At 37.6% G+C, this 23,267-nt stretch overlaps 2 protein-coding genes across 2 annotated transcripts; both read left to right on the top strand.

The window, feature by feature from the left end:
- The first annotated feature begins 2,057 nt into the window (after nucleotides 1–2,057).
- On the top strand, nucleotides 2,058–3,996 carry LOC111915219 (uncharacterized). Its single transcript, XM_023910897.3, has 7 exons — nucleotides 2,058–2,470; nucleotides 2,897–2,993; nucleotides 3,084–3,199; nucleotides 3,298–3,339; nucleotides 3,429–3,454; nucleotides 3,538–3,673; nucleotides 3,767–3,996. Exons 1-7 carry the CDS (start codon nucleotides 2,098–2,100, stop codon nucleotides 3,874–3,876), a joined length of 900 nt encoding a protein of 299 aa, XP_023766665.1. The 5' UTR covers nucleotides 2,058–2,097; the 3' UTR covers nucleotides 3,877–3,996.
- A 4,985-nt stretch (nucleotides 3,997–8,981) lies between these two features.
- Nucleotides 8,982–10,397, top strand: LOC122194420 (serine/threonine-protein kinase PCRK1-like). The gene is made up of 3 exons (XM_023910915.3): nucleotides 8,982–9,335; nucleotides 9,476–9,736; nucleotides 9,816–10,397. The coding sequence occupies exons 1-3, from the start codon at nucleotides 8,982–8,984 to the stop codon at nucleotides 10,395–10,397; spliced, it is 1,197 nt and encodes a 398-aa protein (XP_023766683.3).
- Nucleotides 10,398–23,267: the final 12,870 nt, after the last annotated feature.

Here is a 23,267-nt window from a genome sequence, read left to right as displayed (position 1 = left end):
GCGATTTTAATGACTATTTTTGTAATTTTTTTTTTTTTGCTATTTTCCCGCAAACTGATTAATAAAAATGACTATTTTTATAATTTTCTTTTTACTAATCGTAAAAATTATCATAATTTTTGTAAATAGTCAAGTTACAAATTATGAAACTAACCCACAACAAAAGATACACAAAATACCTTAAAAGGTATTAAAACGTTTTTGAATAAATTAATGAAATCGTCCATTTAGTTTGCTAAAATTGCGTGTTTAGGCCCTAATATTTTTTGCACTTGGATGGTCCCCAGGTTTAGATTTTGTTGTATGTTTCATCCCTCACAGACTTAAAAAGACTATATTGCCTATTATATTATTTTTCCACTTTATTTATTTATAGAAAACGAATGAATTGTATTGACAATGGGACCCACTCAAATCCCATTCTCACTTCCATTATCGGTCACCCTCTCATCTCACTTCCACCATTCAACGTCGGTGGTCTTCTCCGATGACCCTCCATTGGCATCTGTCTTCCATGTAATCAGACCTATAAATCACAATCAAAGACTAGGTAAAGAAGACAAAAAGGTCAAAAGTTAGGGCTATACAGCAACAATAGAATAAAACATCGATTTGCAAATTTAGTTCCCTCACTATCTTAATAGATTGAAATCAAAACCGCATTCAACCACTATTCACCATCACACCAATTGAGTTAGTATTTTGATTTTAAAAAACAAAACAAACCCCAAAACCAAAAATAAATCAACAAAACCCCCCAATTTATACCTGATATGTTGACAATGACAGAAGGGGGGGGGGATATGCGGATGAGTGAGTCGGTGGTTAGGATCGCACACAAAAAAAGAAATTGAAGGAGTAGTAGAGGAAGTAGAAGATAAATGATAAAACACATGTCACCGTCCCAGCGAGGAGATTGAGTTAGCCAACTGTAGGAAACATGAATTATAGAGAGAGTAGGTGGGTTCTAGATTAGAGGAAGGTCATTGTGTAGGTCTGTTATGAATTAGTACACACATGGTGGTCGCATGAGGTGAATGTCGACAGAGGAGGCGGTGATTGGGCATGCCACAATACGACAGCGATGGTAGCATCATTGGACACTTAGACTTGCCACCATTGAGTTGAATCAGATGGAGGTAAAGCACCTTCGTCTCCGGCTCCATGAATGAATTTGATGGTGGCGAGTGGGGAGGCATTGGATGTCGCTGGAGTTTTGTGTGTAGGGGTTTCCTGCGAGAGGAAGGAGAGGGACGATCGAGATAACTGCGGGTGAGGGTGAGTGTAGGTTTAGGGGGAAAAGATGATGTAGGTGGGACCATATTTTTTATTAAATATCTTTTTAATTAGGTTATAAATTAATAAATTAAAAAAAAATAAACAAGGGTAAGATAGTATTTTTACATGTATTAGGGACGAAAAATGCAACGAAATGCATGGATAGTATGAGTGTAAAATAAAAGTTAAAGACTAAACACCTAATTTTAGTAAACCAAATGTACGATTTAGTAATTTATTCAAACATTTTATTATAAAGAACAATCATTTCTAAAATGTAAGAACCATTTCACAATTGCATAGCAATTTTAAAACTTCACAATTTTGTAAGTATTTTTTTTTTTAAATATTTTGTTTGTGTGTTGTGGAGAGCTATTATGATTTTTTATTTTCTTGAAATCTTGCAAACTTAATGGTCAATTTTGTAATTTGTGGAAAAAGATGATACTTTATTAAAGTATGAGCTCATTCATACACAATGTATTTATTTTTGTCATACATAATAATAACATGATTTTTATACACAATACTTTTTTTGTCATATATAATAATAACATGATTTGTATAACCTTTCTAAAACATAAATTATCGTACATAACAGAATTATTACATACAAATTAGCAAACATTTGTTAGATGGAACAATCATAAATTGATCATTTAGATATTAAGCTTCACATTTTTTTTGTTTATTTCACGTCTCACTTTTGAGGTAATATCCAAAAATGTAAACATATAAAGCACTATGTGCAAATATCTAATGCGTAGTATAGAGTAAAAAGCAAAAATTAGGCCACGCACAAAACACCATTAAACAATCATGATGAAGTCTGCCTCCCGGACCGCATTAATATTAGCCACCGCTCTATCCCACCGCTCCTTAAACCCTAACCCCAGCACCCCTTTCTTCCTTCGCAACGCCTCCGCCACCGTTTCTCTTCCACTGATCTCCTACACCACCACTGTCACGCGGCGGCCATCTAGCTGCAACAATTTCTGCACTTCAATGGCAGCCGGTGACTCCTCCCCTACTTCCGCTGCTGTCGAGAAGCAGTTTGATAAGTTTCGTTTCAGTCTAGAAGAATCTGGTAACTTACGTGACCGCATCAAAGCTGTTGCGACTGAGATTGATTCGACTACGAGAATCATGCACTCCATTCTTCTTCTAGTTCATCAATCTCGGCCCATTCCTGGTATTAATTTTCATTTTCTGAAATTATAAACAGTCTTCCGCTTTGTCTAACCTATGTGATGTTCATATCCTGTCTCGTTCTCGTTTACTCCGAGAGAGAGAGAGAGAGAGGAAAAACATGTTAATATGATAATACATTGACCTAAATGATGTTTTAACATCTGCAAAACAGGATCGATTTTGGTAGAAAAATGTCATTGGCTGCATTGCAAACTCTCTGTAAACAATCGGGCAATGCGATCATAATATGGACTAACTGATGTTGTAATGTGTAAAACGAGATGGATTTAGTGGCTATTTGGCTGCCATTGCAATTTTGTTTGAAAGCAACCGGTTGATGTTAATACATGATCAATTTGGGTCCTACTGCTAGAAGTAATATCAATATAACTTGTGCTTATTCTTTCCCTTTCTTTCTTACAATCAGAGGTTCTAGAGAAGGTTAACTCTCATGTTGACAAATTGAAGCAGCTTTTCAGTAAGCTTGCAGAAATTGTTGGTGAAAGCCCTGGCCAATACTACAGGTGATTTTCGACAATTTAAACCAAGTCTCAGTTATTAATTTGCATAACCACTTACTATCATTTCTTCTTGTTGTTAATGTTCACTAACAGGTATCATGGTGATTGGCGAAGTGAGACACAACAAGTAGTCTCTCTCCTTGCTTTTACACATTGGCTAGAAACAGGAAGCCTTCTAATCCATACAGAAATGGAGCAAAAACTAGAGCGTGAGTCTTTCTTTTAAACAATCATTGGCAAATCTATAAAACACCTTACATCAAAGTGTTAATTCACTCAATGCAATTGCTTTTGATGGGTAATGCAGTGAATTCAGAGTTTTGCCTTGATGTTGAAGACTACCTTACTGGTGAGTGACTGATGTTATTGTTCTATATAAATAATACGTATTCATGTTCAAATCTGTTGCAATTTTAGTAATGTATTTTCTTATTACAGGAATATGCTTTATGTCAAATGAATTGGTAAGAAATCAAGAATCCTTTCTTACTATATTTTGCTGTGTTTTTTTTAAACAAATATAATCAAGTAGTTTTGTTTTTTGCAGCCTAGGTATGTGGTGAATCAAGTGACAGCAGGGGATTATGATTGCCCTAGAAAGGTGTTAAAGTTTTTAACTGATCTTCATGCTTCATTTCGCATGCTTAATCTCAGAAATGATTTCTTGCGAAAAAAGTTTGATGGTATGTTTTCGTTTTTCCATTATCCCCAAATTACCCCTGTCATGGCAGATTGACAGTTAAGTTATTAACTGTTTATTTAATCTTATTTTGCAGGAATGAAGTACGATTTGAGGAAAGTTGAAGAGGTTTATTATGATGTGAAGATCCGAGGGTTGGGATCTAAGGGTGTTGCGGAAGGAGATCAAAGTGTACAAGAAAGTTAGATCTTTTTGGAATATGTAAAGGATGTGCTAAATTATGGGGATTGTAGGTGAATTGTGGTCAATTGTTTTTTGGACAATTTTTTATTTGGTAGCTTATCTTAGTGTCTATGGTGTTTTGTATTGTGTGTTTTCATATTCGAATTAGACTGATGCTTAAGGGTGGACGGGGTCGACATGGTTAGTGTGCGGGTCAGTGGCGGTACTGCCAATTGAATCAAACCGTGATCAATCCCTCCCTACGCTCTCTCTACCCTTATATTTGCTTTTGAAAAAAAAGGGCAACTGCAAAAATGGTTCCTATGGTATTTATTTTTTCTGGGTTTTGGTCAAAACCATATCTTTTTTGGATTTGTGGTTTTTTGAGCTAATTTTGTTGCGTATTTGGTCCCTTCAAAAATTAAAATGACTATAATACCTTTGGTTTTATTATTTTCCATTGTTCTTTTGTTTTTTCAAACCTGTGAATTTTTAAATCCCATATGATATTTACAATATTATTATGAACATTTTGAATTTTACGGTGTGAATTGCGAATACTATCATAACTTAGGGGGTGTTTGGGATATCTTTTTACCTTTAAAAGTCTTTTTTGTAAAAGGATTTTTTACAAAAGTTGTTTTTGAAAATGTGTTTGGATTAGCTTTTGAGAAACAAAAGTCAAAAGTTGTTTTTAAAAGGTGTTTGGTTTAACTTTTATATGTAAAATTATTAAAAGTTCCAAGGGCTTATTGATTACGGTAGTGATAGTTGGGGGGTATATGAATAATTTAAGTGTTAAGGGCTTTAAAAGTTCCAAAAGTCACGGATACATGACTTTTCCAAATGCTCATTTTCATTCTTTCTGAAAAGTTGGTTTTAAAAGATCTTTTTCCTTTCCCAAACATCTTTTACTTTATTTTTAACTTTTTTGAAAAGATAAAGACTAAAAGTTGATGAAAAGATAAAACAAACACCCCCTTAATCTTAAATAACCAATTAGTTATTAAATGACAATTTATTTGTAGGATATTGAATGACAATTTATTTGTAGGAATGTAATCACCCTATCCATTAACAATATTGAAAATCATATTTTTCGGTTTATTTTTCAAAAATATTTATAAAGCATAAATGTTGCCATTATTATATCTATTTTAGTATTCTCATTAAATTTTGATATTTTGTTTTATATTTTGGAATCTTCAATGCTTCAAACAAATATAAGACACCATATATATATATATATATATATATATATATATATATATATATATATATATATATATATATATATATATATATATATATATATATATATATATATATATGTGTGTGTGTGTGACATCAACAACAAAAAAATTAAATAAATAATATTTTATAAGCTGAAATTAATAGAATTTTGTTATTCTTGTTCCATGCTTATTGTTAGTTTCAAGGGCCGACCCAATAAGGTGGGCAAGGTGGGCGACGGCCCCGGGCTTCGTTATGGTTTCGGGCCCCAAAAATAATTCTGTTTTATACTTAATATATATGTTGTGTGTTAAACAATTGCATATAATTTCACTAGATCAGTTGGTTAGCCTTCTGGTAAAGGGCATAGGTAGGTGCTCATTCTTTCTCTTTTTAAAACTAATAATAAATAATCAACATTTGCTCTCTTTCATAACTTGCGACCTCATTTTATCGAAATTGAATTCAAATTACAAAAATAGTCCCTGCATTCTTCTTTGTTATTCATAGATCATCCAAGTTATTAATATGGTCCTTTTTTTTCGACAAACTACCCAAACATTTATTTCATTTATAATTTTAGTCTTTTCTAGCCATTATCAAACATAATTTTCCAGCTAAGAGATTTTCTACATTGCATGGTGTGTTAATATATAATTATTACTATCTGTATATTTGTTTATAAAAACCATGCTAACATGTCAATTAGATAGGTCATTCTTCAAGTTATTTTAGAGTTTTCACCAAATGTGATTTTTTTTCCAAACACTCATCTTTTTGTTTGTTTGGTCAGACACCAAAGTGACGGTTTTTTCAAAATGGTTTGATTGTTCGTTTCTTTTATTATTTTGCTTTGTTAGTAGTTTTTTTACTAACCTAGTGGTTTATTGGTTTTAATATTTAACTCGCATCCTTTTAACCCGTTTCAAATTTCTTTCATACTATATAATAACAAGTGCTTATGTATTTGTCTCCATATCATCATTGTATTATTGTTTGCCATTACTAAATTTTAAGGGGCCCCATTTTTTGTTTTTGCCCAGGGCTTCAAATCGTCTTGGACGACCCTCTTAGTTTGGTTCTCATGATATCAATTAATTATCTTATATAGTTTGGATTAGGATTCTTTGATCTAAACTATTACTATATATGTTAAAGACAAAACTTCAAAAATGGTCCCTGTGGTTTCCAAAAATCTGAAGTTTAGTCCTTAATTTACAAAAACCTTACATATCATCCTTGTGGTTTCAAAACTTTTAACAAATGATCTTTTTCGTTAACTCCATTAGCTTTTGGCCGTTAAGTGAAGGACATTTTGGTCATTTCACTACTACAAGGACCATTTATGAAGTTTTGCCTTATTTAAAAAAAGAAAAATAAATATAATTATTTAATATAAAGGGGCCCCACCCACCCATCTCTTTCTTTCTTTCTCTCTCTCTCTCTCCCTCTCTCTCTCTCTCTCTCTCTCTCGGGTACACTCTAAACAACCAAGAAACCACCATAACCACCACCTAAAACCACCCTTATACCTCCCTCTTCTGATAAAAAAACGTCACCCCAAACACCACTTCACATCTCCCTCTCATCCGTTTCTGCCCAGAAAAAGGAAGGAAGAGGTGGCATCCACCTTGCTGCCACCAAACTGCCACCACCCCACCCATCACTGCTACCACCGAAGAGCACATCCCCAACGCTTTGTTGCTGCTGTTTTCGATCACCATAACTCTCTCTCTCTCATCTCATTTGGTTTCTCTGGCAATTTTAAGCAAGAAAGAAGAAGCAGAAGGCCACCGAAGCAACCTCCTACTGCCCAACTCCACCTCCTGCCGCTGCTTTAAAAATCACCCGCCACCACACTTTCTCACTGAAAAACCACCCTTAAGCTGCTTAGTGACCTTCTCCACACTCCCTTCATTGAATACAGTCAAAGGAAGCAAGAACAGGGCATCCGAAGACCACCAGAGTGGCCTCCTGCTACCCCCGTCGTTGTTCCAAATCACCGCCATCACCACCTGTGCGGCTGCTGCTACTCCACCACCATAAGTCCTCCTAAACCCTTCGTAAATAATAAACTCCAGTCAAGTTCCACATTCAAAGCCACGCAAATCGGTTTCTTTTTTTTTTTCTCTGGTGCGATAACCTGAGAACGAAGAAGACGCAGGAGGATGTTTACCTCCTACATAATCAAACTTGAATACAAAATAAATATATACCACACTCACATTTTTTTTCTCGTTTTTGCCATTGTTGTCTTCCACACCTCACGAGAGGAGTAGAAAACCCAATTCAACAACACTAAATCTCAGCGAAGTGAATCGAAATCAAAGTGCTCCACCAATTGCAGAAGCTGTAATCAACTTGATGGAGTCTCCGACTTACTACCAACCACCGCCGCCGCTACATCACTTCGACTCATCTCGCCCCACCTTATGCTTTCTGATTATCATTGATCATTCAATATAATCCTGAATTTGGTCAGCCGGTGAGATACGAACGAGAGGGAAATAGTAGTGGGTGGATATTTGGTTTCGTTGTGATGTTCGAGAGAGAGAGAGAGAGAGAGAGAGAGAGAGAGAGAGAGATGGGTGGGCTCCTTTTATATTAAATAATTATATATTTTTCTTTTTATAAAATAAGGCAAAAGTTCATAAATGGTCCCTGTAGTAGTGAAATGACTGAAATGCTCTTCATTTAACGGTCAAAAGCTAACGGAGTTAACGAAAAAGACCATTTGTTAAAAGTTTTGAAACCACAAGGACGATCCGTGAGGTTTTTGTAAATTAAGGACTAAACTTCAGATTTTCAGAAACCACAGAGACCATTTTTGAAGTTTTGTCTATGTTAAATTTAGAGGACACAGTTGACCAACCTCAATTGGGGATGGTAATACCCTGCAAAAATGGGTATCCGGAGATCCACATTAAGTTAAAATTGGGGATGGGTTGGGGCTGGATATATCAATCCCTAACTCGCCTCGTCCCCGCTTTGATGACACATACACACAAGTATATTGAAAAATTTATTGAATTTGAATTAAGTCCACTAAGTATGAATCAATTTGTATTAGACTGTATTAGACCAACAAAGATATAGTCCATATACTAAATTATGTTCCCAATTCTAAGAGTTTGCCAATCGTTAGTTCCTACGATGGTCCGTATACAAACTCGTCATTTCTTATTTTGATGTTTGTTAAACTTTATTGATATAACACAATCTAATTATAACCTCAGTTTTGATGGCTTATTAACCTTGAAATTATTTTTTTGCATAAGTTGAATTTATTTTGTTGATATATTAGGAATGAACCGGGAAATAGCCTAAAATCTAAAGGGGAGGGAATTCGATTTTCTACGTCCGTTTAGGATGAGCATTTGGTTAGACACTTAAGGATGTGTACATGGCCCCAATTTCATCCATACACACCCACGAATACATATCCAATCATTACAGGGTTTTTTAGCACCATCCTAAATTTATATATAAATTCAAGCACAATTACTGTTTGAAAATAAAGAACTAATAAATAAATAAATAGAATATTTAATTGAAAGAATTTAACAAAATTTCATAAGCAGCTTTTAAATATCTTTGCCAAACATAACAAAAGGAAAAAAAAAACAAAAAAGCTAGCTGTATCTTATTTTGCACTTAGAAAATTTATATAATTCGATATAAGCGAGACTCCTTTCCAACGATAGCGGAAGCTTGCACGGATGAAAGTACACCTTTCTAAGTTGTAACCTTATCCTAAAAGTTAAGCGTTACCTCCGATATGTGAACACCAATAACAATTTTGGGCTACGCACGTTGTGATTCACGCCTACTCAAGTACTCAACATAAACGAACCGGCCCTAATGCTGTGAAACCAGATAACTGAAGGAGCATTGCAATGGTGTTTTCTTGCAGGTGTTTCTCAGTCTATTTTGGAGAAGAGACCGAGTACCTAACCATAGCAAAATCTTCAAGCGAAAGCTATCATACTGCTTGTTCGGAATTCGATGGAAAACGATTTGTATCCGAACCTAATTTTCAGGATGAGTTACCCGATTTAGCAGAGAGATCAAGGAATCCGCGAGTATTTACACTTACTGAGCTCAAAGCAGCCACTACAAATTTCTGCAGGTCTTCAAAGATTCGCGAAAGTGAATCAGGAAGTGTTCGTATGGGCAGGATCAAGAGTTCTGTGTATCCGTATAAGACGATTAAGGTGTCTGTGAAGCTACGTAATAGTGGAGTACTGCAGGCACGTGTTTCTTTCTTTAGTTAACTTTCTCCATTCCTGACATTCAATACTTCCTCAATATTGCTTACGAACGCTTAAACCTTGATCTTATGGATGACAGGCTAAAAGCTTATTGATTCTGTTACATTTTTAGCAAACAGGGTGACAAGCAGTTAGCGACAGAAGTCAATGAACTGTGGAAGATTGAGCATCCAAACCTCGTCAAGCTAATTGGTTACTGTGATGAGGTTGAACGAAATGGAACCCTTGAGCTTATAGTTCATGAATATATGTCTAATGGAAGCTTGCATGATCATTTATCAGCTATGTCAGATGCACCCATTTCATGGGCCAGAAGATTGCGTGTAGCACGTGATACTGCATGTGGCTTGGCATACCTACATGAAGGAATGGACTACTCGGTATTCAATTCCGACAATATCCTTATTTTTGCTTCAGTTTTCTTTCTTTATCATGCTAAACGTTAAACATATGGTGCAGATTATCTTCAGAGATTTCACACCCTCTAACATTCTTCTGGATAAAGAATGGCATGCTAAGCTTTTAAACTTTGGCAACACATCAGTAAGTACTTCAGAAGGACAGACCCATGTATCAGGGTATGCAGCTCCTGAATATCTGAAGACGGGATATCTAACAACAAAGAGCAACGTATGGAGCTATGGAGTCTTGTTGTATGTGCTTATCACAGGTTGGCCTCCATTAGATCCTCATCGCCCCATGAACGAGCAAAAGCTCTTGGACTGGGTGAAACCCTACTTATCGGACGACAAATTTTGCCAAATAGTCGACTCTAGGATTGAGATCGACGATTTTGGTTTACGTGAAGCAAAAAGACTGTCGATTATAGCCAATAATTGCTTGCGCAAAAACATAAAGCTACGACCAAAGATGAGCCGTGTTTTGGATATGCTTGACCAGCTCATGACGAAATCTGTAATGGAAAGAGCTAGTGACAATGCAGACCGAGTTTTGCATGAACCATATAGTTCTATGAAAATGAAATTCAAAGGTAAGAGAAGATTTGAATGCTTGTCTTGTATATGTTCATCGACCAAATAGGATTTGGATGGGAATATTTATTATGAATTATTAATTTATGTATAGTTAAATCATTTTTGCTTTGTAAAATGAATGATACAATAGTGTGGGAAATGTATATATATACATACTATAATCCACATAGTCATGTACACTAACTTCCGCTTGTGATATAGCTTAACATCCCCCATCTAGCTCAACGGCAAAAAGAGCTTCCAACTTAGATTGAAAAGTGAAGTGATGGGTAGGCGGTCCTTTGGCAAAAACATCAACAAGCCAAAGTTTGTGTGGGAGGAGGTGAACGGGTGGTGGAAGGGGAGTTAGGAGGCGAGTTTTCATTTGTAAGGTTTGTGCATGGTGTGGTTGGAAGATGATAGGAATTGTTTGGATTTGAGGAAGGTGTCGGATAGTTCATCCAAAAAAGTGTAGGAGATGTGAGTTTGGTGTCATCTAGGCAAAGGGAAACTATTGAAAACATGACGAGAGATTTATGATATTTTTTGAAGTGAAGTCTAAGCATCTAAAATCATCTAAAATCTCATGTGGATCCTATTAGTATCACATAGACAGGGCCGGTCCATAAGATTTCTATGCCCCGGACGAAAAGGTTTAATAGTGCCGATATATTTGTACAGATCCCATATAAAACTTGTGTTTATAAAACAAAAAGGCAACATTCCATTTTATTTGAAAAATCTATATATATGGATACACACTAAAACTTGTAATGTTGCAATCACCAAAAATGATGCATGTATTTTTATACAGCAACAACATTAGTTACATCTTAGATTATAAAATTATACTTTTCAGAGAAAGGATTAAACTTGGAATAAGTTTCTGTTTTAAGTGTTGGTGGAAATTGCTTGAACTTTTGAAGCAAATGTATCTGAAAAGTGAAAAACAAAGAAAACAAGAATTAGTAGATAAGTGACACTAGACAAATTCATCACATAACATCTAGTTCACAGCAATGGCCTATCAAATCCATGAAACTAAACATAAAACAACATTTAATTTTCAAACAACAATCGGACTTTTGGTTACTCGACAAATTTAATGGCCATTACATATCAAAACATCTTTCCTCCATGTTATTAGATCAACACATCAAAACAATGAAAATAAACACAAAAAATAGAGAAAAGTCTCTTTAAATACTATAACAATGGTAAATTGGTAAAGGCATGTGGCCTAAATTTCCAACTTACATATCATCATAAAGTATGCGCATTAGATCTAAATTTAGAATTTTTGTTCATTCCAAAAGATGTTATAACCTTTTTCTATAATCAGACAATTAAACCTTTAATCTGTAACATTTAACAAACTATTATGTTGACAAAAGATCTCCAGTGCAACAGATAATGTAAACTTTCAGTAATATTTTTTATAACTTCAATCAACTTCATACAACCATTAGATAACCCACATCCACAAACTGATTTTGCTTTCAATTTGCTTAATTTCTACTTACTGCATAATAGGAAATAACTTACAATGGTGGAGGGATGTGACAATGTTCAACGAATGGTAGAAAAAAGATTTTTTTTGCACCAAATTGAATTCAGAAAACTTACCTCAATGCTTATTGCCTTCAACTTGTAAAAAAAATTAAAAATTCTGAGGGTCACTGCTTTACAACAAAAATTTAGAAATAAAAAACATTTATAATTGAGAAAATGAGAAAAATAATATCATAAATCAGAATAATTACCTCAACAAAGAAAAAATATATTCAACAATTTGGTTCCCCCTGTACCGACTTGTTGCATGCTACCGGACAAACGATGATCGATTTGAAGATTTCAAATCCACTCTCAACATCAGATTGCATATATTTTCACCAAAGGCCTTCCACGCGCACCATTTGAAGATTTCAGATCCACTCTCAACATCAGACCTCCTATACTTTCGACTGTGGGGGTGTATTAGTCGTGTATCTTCTGTTTATTATATATATATATATATATATATATATATATATATATATATATATATATATATATATATATATATATATATATAGAGTGTAGGTAACTAAGTGGAAATATTATGTTTATGTCAACCTCATGTGTCACACCCCCAAATCGGAATGACAGAAACGTTTGGGGGCGGAGGACGTCATGTATAGTATCACAACAATTGAATAATAGTAATCAAAGCAACAACAACCATTGTATTGATACTAAAATGTTTACATTGTATTCGAATCATATAGGACTCACTCCAAAAATAAATAACAACGTAAAGACTTGAAGCTACTATGCTCCGTCTTCTAAGAACCCATGCGTGTACCTGTATACTAGTGTCCTGAGAATACAAGTGGTTTTGAAAGAGTGTCAACATTAAAGTTGGTGAGTTCATAAGCGTTTTGTTTTAGAAAACAAGCTCTTTGTTCTTTGTAAAACATGATGTGTTTCTCCAGAAAATCCTATATTTTCTTATGTAATGAATGATAAGTAAAATGACTTGTACTAGTTCCTTCTACGAGTACTTAGTGTATACAGGTCATATACAATCCTGATCGAACAGACAATCGATTGTGCGGTTCTGCCCCAAGCCCACAACCAAACAAGGAACAGGAAATCAGGCAGAGGCCACACATCCCACTGTCTGTCGGATCCTCATGTATATAACCTTGACGTATTCACTAGGTACTTACAGAGTTACCTGTATTAGTCCTTTGAAATATGATGAAAGTGTTCCTTAAGAAAATCCTATATTTTCTTTGTAAGAATATGATAATACCAGTTCCTGCTATGACCTCTTAGTTTATACTAGCTATATATAAACCAAGATCGAACAGACAGTTGATTGTGTGGATCTGTGTAACGCCTGTGTTTCTGGGCTTGTCATTAATTTTGATATAATAGTCTAGGTTAACCTTTGTAACCCCTTTTGAAATAATAGAAGTGTATTATTTGAGTATAATGTGTTTTGTGCTTAATTGCTTAATTATGTGATTTGATTAATTAAGAATAGAAATAAGCGTCAAAACTTAAGTGTAAAATAAACTCGATATCTTTACATAAAGTTGTAATGGCCGAATCGAGGTTTCCGAACATATATAGAACACCCAAATCTGACTTCGTATAAGGAAGTTATGATTTTCTGAATTTTCGACTTAGCAGTATGCAGCCCGAATACTCGATTTCAGATCGAGCAGTTTTTAGCCGAAACAATCTAAACGATAATCGAAGATCTCGTTAGTGGTAGTGAAACGATAAAAAGATAGGCGAGAATGGATGTCGGATAAAGAATTTATGAATTTATAACGAAGTTTTCCTGTCCCGGCCTACTAAAAATAAATAATAAAAATAAAGTCAAAATTAGCCAATGGAGTCTAAACGAAAGTTGTAGAGCGTAGTCTCACCTACGCGTAGATATAAAGAACGTCGAAAACGGAGTTCGTATGAAGAAGATATGAATTTTTGAAGTTTATTAAATAATTAATATATAAATTTAATTATTAAATCCGACATTATCCGAAGGGGAGTCATCGGACTTATCCGAAGTACGCCCAGCGTACAGCGAAGCATGACGACCCTCGCACTCGAGTTCTTCAGATGACGCATGCAATGGCGATTTCGGAGGAGTACGCCCAGCGTACTATGAGGCCTCGACCTCCTATAAAAGGGATGCGAGGGCAGCCGGCTCATTTGCTCATTTTCTCTTCTCTTTCTCCTGTTTTGCATCGTTTTGCGTGCCAGAAGTATCCCGAAGCCCCGGTATCAATCCCGAGCCCCGAAGCAAGTTTCGAAGCCCCGAAGATCCCAAGAAGTGCGATTCCCGAGCCGAAGCTCTGCCCGCGAGGAGCCCGATTTTTGTGAAGATCTTCCAGATCTACCGAAGAATACTACTTCTACAAGTCGTAGTGCTGTCCGATCATCTTCTGATCAAGTGAGTGTGTAGTTACTTTCTTCTAACGCATAATTATGAAGTATTTTATACGAAATACGTGTTATGTGTATAATTTTGTTGTTATGTGTGTGAATGTATATTCACTCTCTTCTATCTCATAGATCTGATTTATTTTCTATGAAATACGTGTTATGTGGGTGTGCCTCATCTGTTATGTGGAATATATATTGATTGAACATGCTATACAGTTTTTAAACTATATATAAAAATATATATTTTTATCTACTAATATGTTGGGTAAAATATGGGTAGATAGTTGGTGTGTAATAAACAAATGAGAGGCCTCGATGTTGTTGTTTTTGATCTAGTTATTCAGCGGAGTATGGATAACGACCACAGACTCTTTCTAGACAGTCATGTGGAACGCTAGCAGGTTCATAACCTGTAGGTGTTGTGAACGATGTGTTCACCGGTGTACTCTATCCCCCTCATGGTTGCCTTTAGGATATCTATTGTTAAGGAAACCCCTTAGCAGTAATGTCCGTCCCGATGAAAATCCTAGATTAGGTCCCTTGAGATAGATGTTGTTTTAGGGACGTAAAGTGAGGATAACGGGAATGGGTAATCGGGTTATCGTAGGTTGGTGAAATTAAAAATAATTTATTTATTGTGGGTTGAAAACCCTATATGCTCACCAGGCTCCCAAGCCTGACCCACTCAGGAAGTGGCGCAAGGGCATAAGACGGATGAATCATCGAGTTGTTTTGTTTACAAGTCTGTATATGTATATATTTGTTGAATGACTTGTAATGTTATCGTTTATGCTTTATGGTCTGTATCGGAACATGACATCCCGAGTTTTGATTATATAATGAAAATGCATCTCTTGATGAAATGCTTTGAGGTATGTCCTTGTTAACTTCTCCAATTTATCCGTCTCTTTGATTGGTAGGAAATGCGCTGACTTAGTTAACCTGTTGACAATTACCCAAATGGTGTCGAGTCCGCTTGTTGTTTTGGGTAATTTTGTTATGAAATCCATGGTTATCCGCTCCCACTTCCATTCGGGTATTTCTGGTTGTTGTAATAAACCCGAGGGCTTCTGGTATTCCACCTTGACTTTGGCACATGTCAGGCATTTGCTCACGTAGGTAGCAATTTCGGCTTTCATGTTTTGCCACTAGTACAACTTCTTGAGGTCGAGATACATCTTATCGGAGCCGGGATGTATGGAGTATCGTGTTTTATGGGCTTCGTCCATAACGATTTCTCTGAACCCACCAAACTTCGGTATCCAAATTCGATCCATGAAATAACGAATCCCGTTGCTCTTGGTCTCAAGGTTCTTATCCATTCCCCTTAGGGCTTCTCCTGTCACATTTTCGGATTTCAAGGCTTCTATTTGGGCTTCCTTGATTTGCGTGAACAGGTGTGATTGGATCGTCATAGTTAGGGATTTTACTCGACGACCTGAGTACTCCTTCCGACTGAGTGCATCAGCCACTACATTAGCTTTTCCAGGGTGATATCGAATTTTGCACTCGTAATCACTTAGTAGTTCTACCCATCGTCTCTGTCTCATGTTGAGTTCCTTCTGATTGAGGATATGTTGGAGGCTTTTATGATCAGTGAAGATGGTACATTTTGTGCCGTAGAGATAGTGTCTCCATATCTTCAGAGCGAAGACGACTGCTCCTAGCTCAAGATCATGCGTTGTGTAGTTCGCTTCGTGCGTCTTTAGTTGCCTTGAGGCGTAGGCGATGACCTTCCCTCTTTGCATTAAGACACACCCAAGTCCTTGGTTTGATGCATCACAATAGACCACGAAGTCCTCCATTCCCTCTGGCAGGGTTAAGATGGGCGCACTACATAAGGCTCGCTTTAGTGTCTGAAATGCGCTGTCTTGTTTTTCTCCCCAGTCGAAGGTCACATTCTTCTGGGTTAGGGTGGTAAGTGGCTTGGCAATCTTTGAAAAGTTCGGTATGAATCTTCGGTAATACCCGACGAGTCCCAAAAATTGCCGGATTTCTGTAGGGGTTCTTGGAGTAGTCCAACTATCTATTGCCTTTATCTTGGAGGGGTCCACATGTATTCCTTCTTTGCTTACAACATGTCCTAGGAAATCCACTTCCCGAATCCAAAATTCACATTTGGAAAATTTTACGTAAAGTTTCTCTGCCCTTAATGTTTCCAGTACTTGGCGGAGATGTTGGCTGTGTTCTTCCTGGCTTCTTGAATAGATGAGTATATCATCTATGAATACGATAACGAATTTATCCAGGAAGGGACGGCATACTCGGTTCATCAAATCCATGAACACTGCTGGAGCATTCGTCAATCCGAAGGGCATTACTACAAATTCGTAGTGACCATAACGTGTTCGGAAAGCCGTTTTGGGGATGTCTCCCTCCAGCACTCGCAGTTGGTGATAACCAGATCTTAGATCGATCTTTGAGAAGTAGCTTGCTCCCTGTAGTTGGTCGAATAGATCGTCTATGCGCGGTAAGGGATATCGGTTCTTGATCGTGAGTTTGTTTAGTTCCCGATAATCGATGCACATGCGAAAGGATCCGTCCTTCTTTTTCACGAATAGGACTGGCGCTCCCCATGGTGAGAAGCTCGGTCTGATGAATCCCTTGCTCAACAGCTCGTTTAATTGACTGGATAGTTCCTGCATCTCGGCTGGGGCTAAACGGTAAGGTGACTTTGCTACAGGGGTAGCTCCGGGGATTAAGTCGATTCTAAACTCGACTTGACGTTCCGGTGGGATTCCTGGAAGATCTTCTGGGAAAATATCCAGGAAGTTGCAGACTTCCGGAATATCTTTAATGTTTTTCGATTCTCGTTTCTTGTCTACTACGTGGGCTAGAAAGGCATGATATTCCTTACGAAGATACTTTTGTGCTTTAATACAGGAAATGATTTGTAAACTTGAACTAGGTTTGTCGCCATAAATGACAAGAGTTTCGCCGTTTGGCAGATTTAGGCGAACAGCCCTTTCGTGGCAAAGGATATCGGCATGGTGAAGGCTCAACCAGTCCATACCGATGATGACATCGAAACTTCTTATGGAAATGGGCATAAGATCGACTCGAAACAAGCGCTCGTTTAAATTTAGTGTGCACCCTACGTACAAATCGTTTGCGTGTTCTGTTTTACCGTTTGCCATTTCTACAGTGAATATTTTATTGAGTGGTTGGGGTTTTTGATTAAGTAGGTGTTTGAATTTATGACTCACAAAACTTCTCTCCGCACCGCAGTCAAAAAGTATGCACGCATAAGTGTTGTTGAGTAGGAACGTACCCGTAACCACCGTGGGGTCCGCTATTGCTTCATTCTGTCCTACTGCCAGCACTCTCCCCACACCGCAAATATTCCTTTCCTTGGGACAATCCCTCCTAAAGTGTCCAGTCTCCCCGCACGCATAACACGCCCGACTTACTCCAGTGCCAGAAACTTGAGTGATTGGTCGTGCCGGTGCTTTACAGAAACGGGCTGTGTGCCCCTTCCTGTCACAGTTCTTGCAGTGCATCTCGCGACAAATACCATGGTGATTGTAGTTGCACTTGCTGCACTTGGGCAGATTCCCCGCATATGGTTTTGTTGGTGCAGAGGTAGCAGGAGTTGTGGTGGGGGTAGTAGCAGCATGAACCGCAACCATTTGCTTCTTTGAAGGTTCTAGCAAAGTTTGCCCCTTCCTTTTGTTCCAAAATTTCTTCTTCTTGTTGTTGTTGGCATTGATCTCATTGTTGTTGTTCCCTTTGGTTGGTTCAACCATGATAGCCGTGACTCCTTGACAGACACCATGATCAACAAAAGATTGCGCTAGTTCTTTGGTGCTGACGAAGGTCAAGGGTCTGGAAGCTAGCACACTTCCTCGAAGTTGGGGTGATAGTCCCCAGATGTATCTCTCGACCTTTTGGCTTTCTAGGGTTAACATTCCTGGGCAAAGTGTTATTAAGTCACTGAACCTGTTGGTGTAACCTGCTATATCCGAACCTACCATCGAGAGGTTCCACAGTTCCTGTTCAAGCTTCTGAATCTCGCCTCTTGGGCAGTATTCTCGAAGGAGCATTCTTTTCAGGTTTTCCCAACCCATGGAGTTCGCCACCACTAGGTTTAGTTTCTGGATGTGGCCGTTCCACCATGTCAGGGCGCGTTCAGAGAAAGTAAAAGCGGCAAACTTTACTTTGCTTTCTTCAGGACATGCACAGATTTCGAATACAGCTTCCGTTTTCTCTATCCATTGAGATAGAGCCAATACTCCCCCAGTCCCGTAAAAGGGAATAGGTTTTCCGTTGGTGAAGTCTTTGTAAGTGCATACCCCTGAACGGCTTTGACCTTGGCCATTTGTAAAACTGTTTGTTCCTCCCCCCGATCCGTTGTTGCTCATTTGTGCCATTGCTGCAGTTACATCAGCGGTTACAGCAGTCTGGAACATAACGGTGTCCATAATTGGAGGAGGTGGTGGAGATGGTGTTGAAGTTGAGTTTTTGCGTGTTGATCTACGAGGAGGCATGTTCTGGTAGAGAAAAATAAGAATGAATACTATAAGTTTCTAATGTTTTGACAATCGTGTGTTAGTTGTATCTTGTAATTTGTTTTGACTTTAGTTTATGGTTTCAAGGTAGGCATAGAAATTTAAAACTCGTAATTTTTGAGAGGTATAAAATAAGAAATACTTCATATTCATACATATAGGTCACACCTGAGGTGTGTTACATTACATGTTTTTGTTTGGAAAATTTGATCCTCCTAGAGATCTCCGATTACGGATACAACAGGGAAAACAAGGGAAATAAGGGAAAAACTTTTATCCGAAATCCTACTCTATAACAAAATTGTTGGGGCTCGAACAAGTTCTACTTGCGGCGTTTGGAGCTAGATTCGGCATCCGACCGTTTGACTCCCATCAGTCGCCTCTCAAGATCTGCTTGTTGTTCCTTCATCTCTCTTATTTCTGCCAGAGCCGTTATCATTTGGTTCTGAAGTGTCCCCGTGTAGATTTGGGTATTCTCATGTAGTCCTTCCAAACGGCGGCTGTCATCGGCGTTACCTTGGGTAGCAGCATTGACCTCGCGAACTCTGGCTGCTTGCCTGTCCGTCTCGTAGTTCTGGGTAGCTATAGCGTTCACAATAACAGGAAGTGCTCGATCAGCTGAGCTTCCCCCACTGACATTGTAAAAATCTCGGCACATGCCGAAAGGAGGGCGTACACCTTGCTGGCGGCTCCAGTAGTATAGGTGACTTCCCCACATGGGAATGGGTCCCGGTTGATATGGTCTGATTTCGGGAGGATGAGGGATAGGAGGGTCGAACACTTCTGGCTCGGAGTCTGTCCCGCTAGAAATCTCCTCGATCTCTTCGTCGACTTCGAATTCCTCTCCGACTTCGACTTCGAATTCTCCCTCGATAACCCCTTCGGGTTCTTCCTCGACCTCTTCTTCGATTTCCTCTGGGTCTTCCTCCGTGTCTTCTTCTATCCAACCGCCGTTGCCTTGGTTTGGGTAGTAGGGATCTCCTGGTAAATGGAATCCGGCCATTTGTCTGTACTAGGATAGATGTATGAGAACTTTTATAAGAAAAGAAAATTCTATTTTAACGACTTACTATTTTTAACTATAATTTGTACAACTATTTTTAATAATACTCCTATAATATGTCAATTTGGCGAAACTAAAATAATTTGTATTTGGTAAGTTCTTGGCTTGTTGTCCACTACGACCATTCCTCGACGTACGTTGGTCAAATCCATGATAAATATAGTTGATCAGGCTATATTTATTCTCGACCTGATTACATACCCCGGGGCTCAATCGTAGTGTCGTAACTTGCCTTAATACTTTTTAGTAAAACTTGTTATGATACGAGATTAATGCATGCTTGTAAAAATGTATATATGTTTAAAAGAAAGTATTTTGTTCATGAAAATGTTTCGTCAGAGGGTTTTTGGTCCCCTTTGCATTTATAGTTTGTATATCGTATGTGGTTCGATATACTTAGTTCACTATAAACCTGGCTCTGATACCAATCTGTCACACCCCCAAACCAGAATGGCGGAAACATTCGGGGGTGGATGACTTCACGTAGTATCACAACCATTGAATATTGTAAAGAAAGTAACACAACCATCACATATGTAATGAAAACGTATGTTGTTGCGTTATGCATATTAGCAAAAGAATATTACAATAAGATGATAAATGTTCAATAATAAAACATCCTTAGTGTTCCCTTCTCCAAAAGCTGGTGGTTACCTGTATTACTGATTCCTTGAGAAATACAAGTGGTTTCGAAAAAGTGTCAACAATTAAGTTGGTGGGTTCATAAGTGTTTTGCATTGAAAAGTATGTCCTTTTTGATAGTAAATCGATGAACGAGGTTTTCAGAAAATCCAATATTTTCTATAAATGATTTGAAAAGTTTCCCGTGTTGGAGTGTGTTAGTGTTTTCCATACTTGAATAATAGTGATAAAATTTGTGTTAACAATAAAATGGAAAATTGAAATGCATATATGAATCTCGTAAATCAAACTTGTTTTTATACTTTTATGCGAGTTTTATAACCATACTATTGACACTGACGGCCTGTAACAACATTCTTCAGGTGTTGTAGTGTTATGGCATTTGTCACCCCAGACCTGCCGGTCTAACTGTAGCTAATAGTTTAGGTGCGGGGTTGTCAATCCCGTATAGATCTATACACAAGTATCACGCTCTCTCTCCAAGAGATTATGGTATATAATACAGGACTTGAAATGCATACATACGAGTACGTTGAAGTTTAAATGTCTCACATTACTTGGTATAAACAGATTTACGATAATAAAGACTTTACTTCTTTTGAAAGCATTTCATTTGTCGAGATGTATATGTAAAATGTATGAATCACTTGAATACTACACTCATTATAGTTTCTCAAAAGTATGTTTCCATTTAGTAAGAACAACTTGGTGATATATTAGCCCTTTAAACATAACGTTATTTTTGTATCAAAACCCTATAAGAACGATATTATAATTATGTTTATGAAATGATACTTTGACTTGTAATGTACTTGTATTCCCCCCCTAAAGCGTGAAAAGAATTGAAAAGTAGGGGTATGAACTCACTCGTTAAGTTTGAAGAGAGTGGCTAGAGTTGAGCAGAGTTCCGACCGCGGAAAGTTGCGTCTTCGGGTTCTCGGGAATCTCTGCAGCGTAGATCCTTCGTCGGGGGCTCGAGTGCGGAAACCAAGGTAAGGAAATGGTCTCTGGAGCTGGGAGAATGGCTGAGGAATTGTGAAGGTGTGCCAAAACTCGAAGCTCATGCCATCTATTTATAGTGCTGGAAGAGTGAGTACGCGGGGCGTAATTTTGGAGTACGCGGGGCGTACTCACGTACGCGGCGCGTACCTCGTTACGCTGGGCGTAGTATGGCGTCATGGCTTACGACTCCTGGCTAGCTAAGCGTAGAGGGGGCAGGCCGATGGGACTCGACTCTGGGTCTAGTACGCGGGGCGTACTCCCAGAGAACGCGGGGCGTAATCCGGCCTGTCCTCTTCTAAATTCCGTAACTTTCGCGTACGAGCTCCGTTTTTCGTGTTCTTTATATCCACGCGTAGGTGAGATTATGCTCTACAACTTTCTTTTAGACTCCGTCGGCTAGTTTTGACTTTATTTTTAATGATATATTTTTAATAGGCCGGGCCTCCTAAAGTTCGTAAAAAAATTCATAGGTTCTTTATTCGACGTCGGTTTTCGTTTGTCTTTTTATCGTTTTATTACCACTGAGGAGATCTTCAACTTCCGTTTAGGTGGCGATAGCTAAATAACACTCGATCTTCAATCCGAGTTTTTAGCCCTCTACTACTGTTACGAAACTTTGAAAATTCGTAACTTCTTCATACGAGGTCCAATTTGGGCGATCTTTTTATGCACGCTCACCTTTCAACGAGATCTACGACTTTTGTTTAGATACTTAAGGCAAGAATGTATTTTATTGAGATTTTACTTTCTACGTCAAATAATATTTTAACGTCGTGTCGTAAATATACGAGTGGTTATACTTTCTTCAATATAACCCGGTTTTGAGCGTTCTTTATGTTTTTGGAAACCTTGGCATGATATCAAATATTTGAGGCATCCCAACTTAGATACTTGAACACTTTATTTTCGAGGTTAATTCCGTTGTATTTGGCTTTCGAGCGTTACAATGCTTTTGGAAAATATAGGGTTGTCACAGATTACTTTACCGATGATTGACTATATGACAATACTCATTTCAAACGTCGTTTTCGTATTAGTAAACGTTTATTCATGTGTATAACGAATGATTTAGAAGCTACTTACAAATACTTTTAATGGAGATACGATGCTAAAGGTAGACTAGGTTTTAATCGTATTGAAAAGTGTACTACAACAATTAAGATTTTGGCATACGACAACACCGCCGATGCACAAGATGAGTATTTGAAGATGTCTGAAAAAACCGTTCGGGAATGTCTATACAAATTTTGTGAGTGTCTTATATACCTATACCGTGAAACATATTTGTGGAAGCCTACGAGAAGTGACTTTAAACAGATGTATGCTGCACATGAAAGTAAACACGATTTTAGAGGAATGCTCAGTAACATTAATTGTACACATTTTGAGGAAAATTGTCCAAAAAAGGGTGATCATGGAGTGCCGACTATAATGCTAGAAGCAGTAGTGTCAAACGATCTATGGTTTTGGCATGCTTTCTTTGGTATAGAAAGGTTAAATAATCACCTGAATGTACTAGGTGTGTCGCTGATATTCATTGACATTCTTCAGGGTAAAACACCTAATTTTCTATATGTTGTGAATAGAAATGAATACAAGTTTGAGTGTTACCTTGGAGATGGGATACATATTCAGAGTATGCTACTTTTTTCAAATCATACACATATCCACCAGATGAAAAAAGGAAGTTGTTCAAGGTAGCACAAGAATCGGCAAGGAAGGATGTTGAAGGTGCTTTTTGTGTGCTAAAAAAGAAATGGTACTACATAAACCACCCGAT

Source organism: Lactuca sativa, chromosome 1 (assembly GCF_002870075.4).
Source record: "Lactuca sativa cultivar Salinas chromosome 1, Lsat_Salinas_v11, whole genome shotgun sequence".
NCBI lineage: Eukaryota > Viridiplantae > Streptophyta > Magnoliopsida > Asterales > Asteraceae > Lactuca > Lactuca sativa.
This window is presented reverse-complemented; position numbering and strand designations above follow the sequence as displayed.